This window comes from Muscardinus avellanarius (assembly GCF_963383645.1).
Source record: "Muscardinus avellanarius genome assembly, chromosome: 16".
Lineage (NCBI taxonomy): Eukaryota > Metazoa > Chordata > Mammalia > Rodentia > Gliridae > Muscardinus > Muscardinus avellanarius.
This window is the reverse complement of record NC_137802.1, coordinates 50,185,663-50,199,822: the sequence shown is the minus strand read 5'-3', so window position 1 is coordinate 50,199,822 and position 14,160 is coordinate 50,185,663. Positions and strand designations below refer to the sequence as shown.

At 53.3% G+C, this 14,160-nt stretch overlaps 1 protein-coding gene and 1 pseudogene across 2 annotated transcripts in view; both read left to right on the top strand.

Annotated features, from left to right (window-relative positions):
* LOC308275700 (adenylate kinase isoenzyme 6-like) overlaps window positions 1-287 on the top strand; it is a 2,242-nt pseudogene extending 1,955 nt beyond the window's left edge. Inside the window, exon 4 of the transcript in view lies at window positions 127-287. The product of the transcript in view is annotated as an adenylate kinase isoenzyme 6-like (transcript). The remainder of the gene's footprint in view (window positions 1-126) is intronic.
* An 8,039-nt stretch (window positions 288-8,326) lies between these two features.
* CCR7 (C-C motif chemokine receptor 7) lies at window positions 8,327-12,171 on the top strand (the record flags this gene model as incomplete). The annotated part of the gene is made up of 2 exons (XM_080713799.1): window positions 8,327-8,482; window positions 11,095-12,171. The coding sequence occupies exons 1-2, from the start codon at window positions 8,336-8,338 to the stop codon at window positions 12,169-12,171; spliced, it is 1,224 nt and encodes a 407-aa protein (XP_080569925.1). The 5' UTR covers window positions 8,327-8,335.
* Between the last annotated feature and the right edge of the window lie 1,989 nt (window positions 12,172-14,160).

The window sequence follows — 14,160 nt, the reverse complement described above, 5'->3', positions numbered from 1 at the left end:
TTTTGAAACAGGGTCTCACTAAGTTGTGAAGAGCTTCACTAAGTAGCTGAGGCTGCCCGCGAACCGCGATCCTCCAGTCTCAGCCTCCCGAATGCTGGGATTACTAGCGTGCGCCACCACGCCCAGCTCAGTGTGGGATTTTTCAAGTTCTGTATGAAGAAGCCACAGCATCCTGCAAAGGAGAAATTGTACATCAACTGCCCAGCAATAAACCAGAAGAACTAGAGGATAATATAAACCAAATCATGAAATGGATTGACCAATGGGTCAAAGATCTTAACTCTTAACTGGCCACTTTACAATCCCTCTCGTAACCATCTCTGCCCACTTCACACAAATTACTCAAGTGTCAGTAAAAAAATTTGTCTTAAAATTGTGCTGCAAGGCCAGGTGTGGTGGTGCACGCTTGTAATCCCCGCGCTTGGGAGGCTGAGACAGGAGGATCACACAGGTTCAAAGCCAGCCTCAGTTACTTAGTGAGGCTCTCAGCAACTTAGTGAGACCCTGTTTCCAAATAAAATAGAAAATAGGTCTAGAGTATAGCTCAGAAGTAGAAAGCCTCTGGGTTCCACTCCCAGTACCACCAAAAAAAAATAATAATAATTTGTGCTGCAGCCTCACAGGTGGATAAATGTAAAGGTTTCTTTTTCTCCATGAAAAAGCTAAACAATCTCAACCATAGAGAGAATATGATACTAAAGATAAAACTGGGCCAGGTGTGGTGGCACATGCTTGTAATCCCAGCACTTGGGAGGCTGAGACAGGAGGATCTCAGGCTGGAGGACAGCCTCAGCAAGCCACAATGAGACTTTAATCAACCCAGCAGGACCCTGTTTCAAAATAAAGATAAAATAGGGATGGGGGTATAGCTCAGAGGTAGAATGCCCCTGGGTTCCATCCCCAGTACCAAAAAATAAAACTGTCATTTAGTGTTTTAGTTCCCAAATTGATCAAATTGGTAAATATCTCTTCAACTTATTATAGAAGGAAGTGCAGATGATTTCTTAAGATAAAAAGTAAAGATAAAAAAGTACATCAACAAGAACGTGAAAAGACAATTGGCAGAATGGGAGACACTGTTTACAAATATATATATTTGCTAAAGAGGCTTATACCCAGAATATATAAAGAACAGTGCTTGTAGAGAAGCTAATAAAGAAATACACACCTATGATTTTAAAAAGAAAAAAATAAACTACGCATGATGACACATGTCTGTAATCCCAGTACTTGGGAGGCTGAGAAAGGAGGATCAAGCTTCCAGGCCAGCCTCAGCAACTTAGCAAGACCCTGTCTCAAAATACAAAAAAGCTGCCTGGCGTGGTGGCGCACGCTTGTAATCCCCGCGCTTGGGAGGCAGAGACAGGAGGATCAAGCAGGTTCGAAGCCAGCCGCGCGCGCTGGCTTAGGAGACCCTGTTTCCAAATAAAAATGTAAAAATAGGTCTGGGAGTGTAGCCCGGAGGTAGAAGGGCTTCCAGGAACCCCGGTACCACCAAAAAATATAAAATAAAATAAAATAAAATACAAAAAAGCTGGGGGTGTAGCTCAGTGGCAAAGCACCTATGGGTTCAGTCCCCAGTGCCACACACGCAGCACCACCTCTGACTCCCGACCCTCTGCCCACAGCCTGGCACGTGAGATTCTTGCTATAACAAACATGCATTCAGTTAACAAGTAGCCCCTCACCTGGGTGCTGCCAAGCGCACAAGGGACTTTTTGAATGTCACTGACTCAGTGACTCAGGGTCCTATGACAGAGAGCGAGGCTGTCATGGTCACCTTTCTTAGTCCCTTTGGTCCCAGAAGGCAGTCTGGGGGAGGGGCCTGCTCAAGGCGGGGAGGCTCAGAGGGAGGAGGGAGAAGAGGGCGGCTCCTCTCACATCTTAAAAGGGGCTCGTACTGTTTCCTCCCCAGATGGGTAGCAGGTAGCTCGAGACGCGGGCACAGCCTTCCTGTGTGGTTTCAGCTGCCCAGAGAGTGTCATGGACCTGGGTGAGTGGCTTTTGCATCTGTACAGGAACAGTGGGGTGGGGGGCTGAGACACCCAAAGAGACAGACGCTGCGGAGCAGGGGGCAGGCTGGGGGGACGACATGGGGGAACCCTGGGGAGAGATCAGGAGGTTTGGTGATCACTTGCAGACAATGCCGCCCTGGAAGGGAACATGCACCTGCCCTCTCAGACCCAGGGAGGGGGCAGCCATTGGCGCCAAGAGGGACAGGGGACTGAGGTGGTGGCCTTCTAAAATAACGGGAAACAAAGAAAGTGGCAAGGGGTACTGGGACAGAACCTGTTCTCGGCTTGGGATGCCCGGTGAGGCTGTCAAGGGCATGTGGGACCAGTTTCCTGGGAGGGCTCAGGATCTTCCATCCCCGGTCTGATTCCTACCTTCCTCACCTGCTATATGAGACTTTGAATCCCTATACTTGGAGGTTATAAAACAAAGTGAATTGAGGGTGACTGTGTTGTGCAAGCGGACAGTCCGTGCAAACCCAAGCTGCTCTCTCTCCGCGGCACATCCCACTGGCTTCGCCACCACCTCTTGCAGTAGTTAAAAGAGGAGTGGGCAGCACCCATTGAATGGCCAGGGGTGCTTAGCTGGAGAAGCCAGAGCCAGGCTTCCAGCAGGGCCCTGAGCAAACCCCCGCTTACTCAACGGAAGCCTCCTCCCTACAAATAGCCTTCCTCGCTCTAATCTCAGGCTTGCTTAGCGTCTGAGGGGAGCACCCAGTGGGTGCTGCGCAGGTCAGTCAGCTCCAGACACCCCAGTTACAAATCTCAGCTGCAGAGTCAGACCCAGCTGAGGCTAAGGAGGCCAGGTTCCTAGACGGCTGTCTCACCAGGGAGCTCAGCCCCCAGCGGCCTCAAAGCCACAAGAGGTTGGCTTTAAAAAGTGAAGGTTCTCTGGTGCCGGCCTCACACTCCTCCCCCACGCCACAGCCGCCTTGGCTTGCCCTCCCCGCCCGCCCTGAGCCCTGGGTCCGGACCCAGCAAACATCTGTGCAAGGGGTCAAGTGGTCATACCCCCTGCTGCCTGCAAACCCCACATTCTTGCATCTTTGTGGCCCTGGGCACCTTGGGGATGTCAGGAGAGAGCATCTGTGAGATGTGTGGATGGTCAGATGGACACAGGAAGGGTATCAGAACGCCAAATCGATTTTTTTAATCTCTTCTGGAGCCGGGTATGGTGGTGCACACCTGTAATCCCAGTACTTGGGAAGCTGAGACAGGAGGATCACAGGTTCCAGGCCAGTCTCAGCAATTTAGCAATTAGTGGGAGTCTGTTTCAAAACAAAAAATTAAATTAGGCTGGGGGCATAGCTCAGAGGTAGGATGGATGCACCTGGGTTCAGTCCTCAGTACAAGAGAGAGAAAAGATCTCTTCTAACTTTACCTCCCAGCCAGCCTACTCTCTAAGCCCGCTCCTTAGACATCCGCTGTGCTGACCACAATCCCAGAGGGCCCGTAAAGTCCAGTGGAGACCTGCTCCCCATCCCGATGTTCTTCCACCCTGTGAGGGAAGCCAGGCAGCCAGGCAGCCAGTGGTGAGCTGCTACACATTTAAAAGGCAGCATCCCGCCGGGCGTGGTGGCGCACGCTTGTAATCCCCGCGCTTGGGAGGCGGAGACAGGAGGATCGCGCAGGTTCGAAGCCAGCCGCGCGCGCTGGCTTAGGAGACCCTGTTTCTAAATAAAAATATAAAAATAGGTCTGGGAGTGTAGCCCAGAGGTAGAAGGGCTTCCAGGAACCCCAGTACCACCAAAAATAATAATAATAAATAAATAAATAAATAAATAAATAAATAGGTCTGGGAGTATAGCCCGGAGGTAGAAGCCTCTGAGTTCCACCCCCAGTACCACCAAAAACAAAAAACAAAAAACAAAAAGCAGCATCCCTAGCTGGGTGTGGTGGTACACGCCTATAATTCCAATACTTGGGAGGCTGAGACAAGAAGATTGCAGGTTAGAGACTGGCCTCTGCAACTTAGTGAGACCTTATGTCAAAATTTAAAAAATAAAATCAGGCTGAGGTATAGCTGAGGGGTGGAATGTCCTTAGGTTCAATCCCCAGTACCAAGAAAAGAAAAAAAAAAAAGCTCTACAAATTCATAAAGGTTCCGAATTTGTACTGCTTGCCAATTTTCATAGCATAAATTTTCCTGTTCATAAATTTTCCTGATTCAAGCAATCAGCCAATTTCCAGCGGTCCATGTGACAGAACAGGGATGGGGATGCTGCATACCTGGCCTAGGTTTGGGGGAGATTGACTCCTGGGGGATGTGTGTGTGTGACTGAAGATTGAACCCAGGAGTGTTCTACCTCGGAGCTACAGCTCAAACCCTCCCCCCACCTTTTTATTTAAATTTTGAAACAGGGTCCCACTACATTGCTGAGGCTGGCTTCAAACCCGCCATCCTCCTGTCTCAGCCTCCCAAACAGTGGGATTACAGGCCTGCGAGACCATGCCCCGCTAGACCCCTGGGCTTTGATGCAGGTAGAGAGGGCAACCTCTGGTCCCAAAGGAAGCAGCTTCTCGCCCCTTCACTCAACTTGAGAGCACCCAACGGCTGAAGCGCTGGCAGACACAGAGGCCTCAGAGAAAGCAGGGTTCAAAAAGAGCTTGGGACTGTTGGGAGGCGGGTGGGCCACCAAGGGTCCGTTTTTCGATCTTCATCTGCCAGGCAGAGAGCAAGAGGGAGGTGAGGAGGCAGTTTCTGTTACACAAAGTGAAAACTTATACCAGGGCTGAGCTGGCTGGCCTTTTTCACAGTTTGAATGAGCAGCCCTGAGCACCCTCCCTATCTTCAAGAAATGGGGCCACAGATCTCGGTCAGAATTCTCAAAAGCAGAGAAAAGAAAAACGAACCCAGACAGACTCGTGTCTTGTGGTCTGGCCATAAATGGTGGTAGCGAGGAGAGGGCGCTAAAGGAAGCGAGGACCACCCCTCCTGGTCTTCCAAACTCTGCTGTGGAGGAGAGGAGCTTCATGGCCAGGGCCCCTGTGGAAAGACCTCTCCTCAACTCTATCACCGAGTAAGGAATTCAGGGATGACCCATCTGGTGAGGAGAGAGACAGTGTTTGTATATTAATAAGTCACTGTGATAGAAGGATGGGGGGGTTTCCTGGTCAGCCTAGGCTACTTTAATGAGGTCCTTTGCAACCCAGTGAGACCTTGTTTCAAAATAAAAAGTAGGGCTGGGGTATAGCTCAGAGGTAGAATGACCCTGGGTTATATACCCAGTACCACAAAAAAAAAGGAAGGAAAGAAGGAAGAAGGGAAAGAAGGAAGGAAGGAAGGAAAGAAGGAAGGAAGGAAAGAAAGAAAGAAAGAAAGAAAGAAAGAAAGAAAGAAAGAAAGAAAGAAAGAAAGAGAAAAAAGACTGGTTAGGAGTGTGGTCTCTGGAGCCAGAGGGTTCAAAGGCCGATTCCAAAGGCGACTTGGGTGAGTCTAGGAAAGGGACTTGTCTCACTGGGCTTCCATCCTCATTGGCAAACAGAAAGGATTATAGGGTTTTTGTGAACCTAGAATGAGACCGCACATGTAGACCATTTGGTGTAGACCACGGGAGAGCTAAATAAATATAAATTGTATTATCACATAAAGCCCTAGACAGTAGACAGAAGAGTTACTTCAAGATGCGGCCAGCCCTGCTCACCCCTGCCTGTAACCCAGGAACTCCTTAGACTCTGAAGTTTCTCATTTCTTCCCCAGGTCCCTTACTGCTGCCTTGCCTCAGTGCCCCCCACCACCAAAAAAGAGCATGACTGTGTCGGTGGGTGAGAAATGCCAGCCAGGAGAAAGCTTGGGTGACGTTGGGCACTGGATGGGCAGCCCGGCATCTGCACCCTGGGAAAGGGTGCAGGTGTGAGTGGGGGAATGGCGGCCACCAGCAATCCTCTCCATCCAGAGAGGAGGTTTCTGAGGCTGGGGCTCAAACTGGCATTCTAGGGAATTTTATTTTCGTGGTGGTCACTAATGGGAAACCCAGGAACTCAGAAAGCACCCAACATGTAGATGTAGGTCAGCTGCTCCTTAACCGCAAGATTCCCAACTTCATCTGTCCCAACCAAGCTGCTGCCCCCCCCCGCCCCAGTTACTGTATGACTCTGCAACGGACAGGAATGATCTGACTCGTGATTTTGACCAGATCCCTCTGCCACGTACCAGAATTCCCCTTAGTTCCTCTGTGAGCTTGCCTGACCGTGGCTTGTTTGGGACCTCCAAGACCCGGGCTCATCTCCTACATCTCCTACGTCCAGCACAGGTGGAAGGAGATATCCTCTCCATGCACACCCAGACTCCACCCCCACTCCCAGCTTGGCAGTGGAGGGAGAGATGGAGGGACAGACGGAGGGACAGTACAGGGCCCGGGGAAAGGGGCAGATGGAGTAAGATAGAAACAGTGCCTGCTCCCTGTACTTGCCTGTGATCAGACCCTTGAGGTTTTTCGGTCTCGCTGACAGTCAGAGCAGGCTTTCTCTAGAGCAACCGAAAGAGTTTGACGTGGGTAAAGAAACCTCGAGCGCTGAGCATGGAGATGAGTCAGGGAGGGTGGGCGGCACACTGGACCCAGGAGGGAGCGTGCTTAAGCGTAGGCATGAGACCTCAAGCTCAAGGGCCCAAGAGGTAATTCAATGAGAAACTGGGAGTGGAGGAGGGGAACACGGTACCACCCAGGAACCCACTTCCGCCGGCACGACGAATGCCCAGGCGTGAGCTAGGGACAAGAGGACAGCAGGTGTCTGTCCCCAGAAATAAAGATGCGACTAGGAAGGCAGATTCAGGTAGACCACGGAGGGTCTGGCTGCCATACTAAGCATCGGAGCTTCATCCCTTGAGGATTCAGGAAGAAGGCACCGTGGCAGGTGACATCAGAACTATGGTTTAGGGAGACTGACCTAGCAATAGCATGCAGGATAATTTTGCTTGAGGTGGAAAAAATGTCCGTTTATCCATGTGGCCTGATGCCCTTCCTCCCTTCCCTGGAATCCTCCAGCCTCGGGCATTGTGCCTGGACCACTTGAACTGCAAGCTGGCTGTCATGCAGTGACATCTCCAGAAGGTGGCGCTGTGGCCAAGGACACTGGACCTCGGAGCTTGCAGGCTTCCTAGGCCTCCAAAGGGCCCCCAGTTTCCAACAGATACCCCGTGCAGGGTCCCTAGCATTTCTGGACATGCGAGGGCCTACAAGTCCCTTAGCATTCACCTGTGGCCTCACAGTGACCAATTCTGTAAGCCAGGCCCTGGCTGGGACCTGAGTTACGGTAAAGGGGTCGAGAAGGCGCTGCAAAGCTAAAGAAGGTTCAGCAGGCACCCCGGGGTGCTCCCCACTTCTACATACATTGCTCTGTCAACTATTGTCCCTGCCCAGCCCTCAGCAGAAATACATCCCAGATGGACCCGAGGGAGCGCAGCTGCCTACACCCATCCAAGCCACTCGGAAGCAAGGAGGGCTTGCAGTTACATCAGGGAGTGGTGTTTATCCCACCACAGAGCCACTGAGCAGTGTCCCCTCGGGCTCCCTCCCTTGGGAGGACAATTCATTCATTCATAGGCGTATGCCAGGCTGGGTAGCCACACCTGCAATCCCACTGACTCAGGAGGCGGAGGCAGGAGGACTGCAAGTCCAAGGCCAACTTAGCAAGACCCTGTCTCAACACTGAAAACAATAGGGGGCCTGGGGGTGTTGCTCAGGGGTAAAGCATCCTTGGGTTCAATCCCCAGTGCTACCAAAAAAAAAAAAAAAAAACATAGTCATACAATTCCTGGGTGCTTCTTCAATTCTGGACCCACACTAGGTAAAAGGAAAGGGGTCCTTGCCCCAAAGACAGGCTAAGGGGGACCAATAGTCAGAGAGAATGAAGGGTGCCAGTGGGTCCCCAAAGAGCACCCCCGCCCTGTGAAATCCCACTTCCTCAGCCTGCCTTCCCCGAGAGAGACTCAGGCCTTCATGTGAGGCTGCCCACTCACCTGGACACTCAGAAATACCCCCCAGGCCTATGGCTCCTGCTCCAAAGCAGCCCTCAGGGGCACACATGCCCAGCACCACCGCCCGGGCCTCGCCTCCTCTTCCTGCAACATGTGGAGGGGCAGGGGGCGCTGGGACCTAGGAGCCTCTGGTCAGGGTCAGGGGCTCCAGGGGTGAAAGTGAGCTGGGGGTGGGGAGCGGCTGCCTCTCATTCAGATCTTGCTTCTTTCCAGACCAGGGAGTGGAAGAGGCTGGAGAGGCTGGGGAGGCGGGAAGGACGGGGATGCTGGGCAGCCGGCCAGGTGTTCAAAGGCACAATCTGGTTCTGATGTTCTCTCTCTGCACATGCTCTGCCTGGAGCTGGGGATGAAAGTTCCCAACAGCATCTCCCCCTCCGCTGCTTTCTTTAATAACAAAGCATGGTCCCTGCCAAGCAATAACTTTCTCTCCTTGCCTCCTGCAGGGAAACCAATGAAAAGCGTGCTGGTGGTGGCTCTCCTTGTCATCTTCCAGGTGAGTTTTCCTGCCAAGGGGAGCTCTGCTCCCTCCTCCCTGCCCCCCTCCCAAGCCAGGAGCGCTTTTGAAAGAGCTAGCCATTTGCTAGAAAGAAATAGAAGCCCCAGACGCAAACCCACCTGCCATGCATTAAGCTGATGGCCTCCCCCTCGCCATCTGTTGCGTGACCCCAGAGAGCCACAGATGTTCTCTGGACTTCTTTTACTCTGTTTAAATTAAAACGCAGGCGGGGGAGGGGGAATAACTTACCACTACCTTCCCCACACCACCCCCAGGCTCCAATCTCCCCACCCAGTAGACAGAACCGTTTTGAGTTCTTGGAGAGAGTGCAGTAAAGCGAAGGCTGCCCGTCGGCACCCGCAGCCGCACAGGCCAAATGCCGTTTGTGAGCTGAGGAGAAGGACCCTTGGTCTGGTGACCTGGTTACAATCCCAGAGCTGTCTGCCCATCAACCTTGAGCCAAAGGTTCCCCTTGACCCCATTCTCTTGCCTGAAATAGAGACCCATCTGGCCTCCCTATGGGGGGTGGGGCTGAGTGGGGGGGGGCACATACTTTATAGGGGCCTGAACACTTCAGGAGCAAAGGTCCCCAAACTGCAAGTCTCACTTCACAGTCCCAGCCATGGAGGCGGAAGGGGCGCCCCACCAAGCGCCAGAGTCAGAGGAATCTAACTTGAGGAGTCGAGTTTCCTCTGTTAGTCGGGGTGGGAGCTCTCTTGGGCTTGGGGAACAGCCGGCCAAGGCCAGCCTGGAGGGGCAGTGGTTCAGAATTGGGCTCTCCCTCGGGTCTAGAGGCCAGAGGGGCAGTTTTCCAGGAACTCAGGCCAGAAGCAGGCCCCAAGCTGGGCACCGTTCCCAAAACCCCGTCCCAGAGGCCCCCCGGAGCTTGGGCAGCAGCCCTGGGCCTGGCCCCCTTCCCCCCTCGCCACTCCTTCCCACCGCCACCACCATCCCCGCCCGCCCTGTCTCCAGCCTTCTGAGGGGCTGTATTGCTGGCAGGAAGGCTGGGAGGAATAAACAGCTGTGTTCCTTCTTCTCTTTCACTTGGTGGGGGACAGGAGGGGAGATCAGGCAGGGCAGGATGTGGTGGGGGTCCCCAGGGCTGTAGAGGGATGAAGCTGCTGGGGTGTGGAGCAGGAACAAGGCCGGGAGAAAGAGGGAAAGCCAGCCCGGCCCCCGGAGAGAACATACTTCCTAGAGGCTGGAGTCTTGCCCTCCAGGAAGGCCCAGAACCCCCTTAAATCCAGGGACCTGGGACGCAAGGCCTTGGGCTGCTGAGCAGAGCAGCCAGCCTCTCCCCAGGCTCCCGGAATGCAACCATGTCCTGCAGGGGGAAAGGAGTTGCTGGCATCTTTCCTCAAGCTAGCAGTGCCCAAAGAAAAGACTCCTGAACACCATGTGGTCCTCCCCCGACCCAGCTCATCCCATTGCTAAACAGTGTTGAATGCAGAATTCGGATGATCTGCTAAAAGCCCCATTCCCAGAGGAAGAGCCAGGATCTTCCTGAGGCCCATCTTCCAGGCCAGCTCCCGGTCCTGCAGAGCAGGGCCATCTATCATAGCACACAGGCACAGGAAGGTGTGGGGGCTCCTTCATTGATAAAATCACAGCAGGCTGCTGAACCTTCACCAGCGCCCTGCTAACAGGCTAAAAAAAAAACCCAGAGCAGCTGAGCTCTGCTGATTGGGATCTGCCGGAAGACAGAGCAGAGAGGTGGGGGAGAAAGTGGGAGAAGAGAGCCACACTTCCTCCCGGGGGCGCGGCTGCCCCTGGAGACTCAGTCACAGCTGACACCTGCCCTTGTCATCCAGTTATCCGTTCACAGAGTGAGGGCACTCGAGCAGGTGTTGCTCACCACCCACGATCACAGCACTCCACACCAAACCTGAGGCTTCTGGGACTTTGGCCTTTCCCCTCTTCTTACCGCGGGTCCTTCTAAACTTGACCCCCAGCTGGATTTTTCCCTCCAAACCTGAGACACTCTGTAGACCCCCACTGGAAAGTTCTAAAGGTTCTAAAACATGCTCGTGGAGTTTCCAAAGGACAAGATAAAACTTCTGTCCTGGGGAAAGAGCACAAGGACCCAGGCTGGGTACCCCACAATACTCACTAAATAAAGATTCAGCTCCCTTCCACACAGGGAGAAACTGAGGCCCAAAGAGAGGAGGTGTGTTCAACCAGCTCAAGGCTCATTGGATCCCAAGGCCCAGACAACTTCCAGTCCGAGCGTCTCAGAGTTGGGAAAGTCAGACCCTTGCTCAGGATTCATAGAAATGTAGAATCTTGGGTCCTGCCCCCACCCCCTGAATTAGGATATGTATTTTAACAGGATCCCCCAGGCCATTCGTATGCATATTAATGTTTGAGAAGCGCCTATTTCAAACCAAACAATCACCTGGCATTTAGGGGAAGTGCAGATTCCGGGGGTCCCACCCCCTGACAGGCTGGCTCAGCGGATCCTAGGTGAGGCCTGAGAATCTGCACTGCTACCAAGTCCCCGATGGCAGCGATGATGCTGATGGTGGAGACCGCTCTTTGAGACCACTGCTCTAGCCCATCCCAACCAGAGCTGAAGCCAGATGGTGTTTCCTTTACTGCCTTTCTCACAGGTATGCCTGTGCCAAGATGAGGTCACCGACGACTACCTCGGGGACAACACCACAGTGGACTACACCTTATACGAGTCCCTGTGCTCCAAGAAAGATGTGCGGAACTTTAAGGCCTGGTTCCTCCCAGTCATGTACACGGTCATCTGCTTCGTGGGCCTGCTGGGCAATGGGCTGGTGGTGTTGACCTACATCTATTTCAAGAGGCTCAAGACCATGACGGATACATACCTGCTCAACCTGGCCATGGCAGACATCCTCTTCCTCCTGACCCTTCCCTTCTGGGCCTACAGCGCCGCCAAGTCCTGGGTCTTCGGCATCCACGCCTGCAAATGCATCTTCGGCATCTACAAGATAAGCTTCTTCAGCGGCATGCTGCTGCTGCTTTGCATCAGCATTGACCGCTACGTGGCCATCGTCCAGGCCGTGTCGGCCCACCGCCACCGCGCCCGCGTGCTCCTCATCAGCAAGCTGTCCTGCGTGGCCATCTGGGTGCTGGCCATGCTGCTTTCCATCCCAGAGCTGGTCTACAGCAGCATCCAGAAGAGCAGCAGCGAGCAGGTGTGGCGCTGCTCCCTCGTCACCGAGCACGTGGAGGCTTTGATCACCATCCAGGTGGCGCAGATGGTGATCGGCTTCCTGCTGCCCCTGCTGGCCATGAGCTTCTGCTACCTGGTCATCATCCGCACCCTGCTCCAGGCGCGCAACTTCGAGCGCAACAAGGCCATCAAGGTGATCATCGCTGTGGTGGTGGTCTTCGTCGCCTTCCAGCTACCCTACAACGGGGTGGTCCTGGCCCAGACAGTGGCCAACTTCAACCTCACCAGCAGCACCTGTGAGCTCAGCAAGCAGCTCGACATCGCCTACGACGTCACCTACAGCCTGGCCTGCGTCCGCTGCTGCGTCAACCCTTTCCTGTACGCCTTCATCGGCGTCAAGTTCCGCAACGACCTCTTCAAGCTCTTTAAGGACTTGGGCTGCCTCAGCCAGGAGCGGCTCCGGCGGTGGTCTTCGTGCCGGCACATGCGGCACCCCTCCATGAGCACGGAGGCCGAGACCACCACCACTTTCTCTCCGTAGGTGGCTCCTCTGCCCAGACCGGGGGGGACCTCTCTCAGGGCCACTCAGGACCCCATTCCTAAGCTGCTGAGGGAAAAACGGCTCTGGCCATGAGGGGCTGACCTCGGAGAGAAAAACCCGTGCCCTGGGAGACAGCTTCGCCCGACACTAGCTACCTCAACCAGGACACGTGGCTGAGAAGCTCACCCCAGCTCCAGCTCCAGGAGTCTGCTGTTCCCAAAACAAATGCAAGGTGACATTCAAAAGAGACCACCTACACCTGGCCGAAGGGACCAGGGCTGGTGAGGACAGCGAAGGGGATGGAACTGGTGAAGAGGGCTGCGGAGTCCTCTGAATAAACCTTTTCCCAATCTAGAAAGCCCCTGAACCAGGCTTTGTCTCCAAGACCAAAATGGAGGGAAGACCTCTTAGTTTGGGAGAAAAAGGTCAAACTAACTCTCTGAATCTCTTCCTCCAGCTCTCTCTCCCATGGTCCTGCAAGTTGCCAAGAATATCGCTGGGTCATATGGTGGCTCCATTCCCAGCCTCTGAGCCAGCCAAAGGGCACATCTGCCCCTCACCTGAAGTCTCCGCACAGGCAGGGGAGGTCAGCGCAGCCTGCAGGCCTGGCTGGCTCCCTCCCTGACCAAGCCACATTCCCAGCCAGGCCCTGGAGCAGGGAAAACATGCCCAGCAGCTCTCAGCTCCACTCGGATGGAAGGAGAGGACAGAGAGAAAAGTTGGGGATGGGAGAAGATGACAGGGCTGGCTGCTGAAGGCCAAAGAGATTCTTTTCTGTTCTGTGTCACAGGGACAGAAAAAATCTTGTTCTGCTTTCAGCTCATCAAGAGAGTACATTTTACTCACACAGAAACAAAATTTTTTCCCTTAGTAAACTATAAAAGACAGAGGGAAAAATCTTCAGTAAATGGCAAATGAGTGGGTTCTTTTGCAGCCCTCCCCCGTGCCCCACGTGGCCACCCTGCGCCTCTCCCCACATCAGCACCTCTCAGAGAAGCTCAGAAACACACGAGGTCACCGAGCTGAGCTCTGGACTCATCCAGTGACATAAACACAAGAATCTGAAAGAGATGGGGGGTGGGGGTAAGGACAGAATGTCCATCTTGAGAACACCTTTCCAGAGCACAGGAAATGGGACTGAGCCCACACGGCTCCCATCAGAGAGGAGATTTGGAAAGACCACCTTGTCTTGATAGCCTCTAGACCTGGGAACTCTCTCAACCCTTGGCGGTATCCACCTGCTGGTTGGCTCGCCTGTCCCAGCTCAGCCTGGAACTAGACCTCCTACCCCCACCAGTCCCCTCGGGCTCCCAGAACTTGTGTTCTCTGAAGTCAGAGGTCATGGCGCCCTGGAGTAAGGGGCTCAGGAGAGGACCCAGGAGATGGGTGAGATGAGACTCTTTGCTGAGTGCTTGAAGGCTGGGACCACCCAGGACCCTCTTGTGGGCCCACTCCATGGCCTTCCATGGCATATCTTAGTCCATTCCTGCTGCTCTAACAAAACATCACAGACAAAGTAAGTTTGTTTTAATTGGCGCATTGTAATTATACATCATGATGGTGTTTGGTGTGATAGAAATATGCGTTTGTGCATTTCCCACCAGGTCCCCACACATATTAAAATCGGTATCGATAACTTCATAGATTAACATAGGATTGTTCAAACTTTTCCTTCATCAAGCCTCCCCTTTCCCCTCTCACCTCCCTCCCCTGGGCCCCTCCCAATATTGGGCTAGTACCTGCGCCTTATTTAAGTTCTTTTTGTTTCCCAAATTCTCTCCAGCTTCCACATATGAGTGAAAACATATGGCCCATCACTTTCTGGGACTGGCTAGTCCTGGTCAGCATGAGATTCTCCAGTTTCATCCTACAAATGACATAAGTTTGTTCTTCCTTATGACTGAGTGAAATTCCCTTGTGTATAGTTTTGTAATCCTTTCATCTAGTGACGGATGCCTAGGCTGGCTCCGTGGCTTAGCTGTTGTGAAC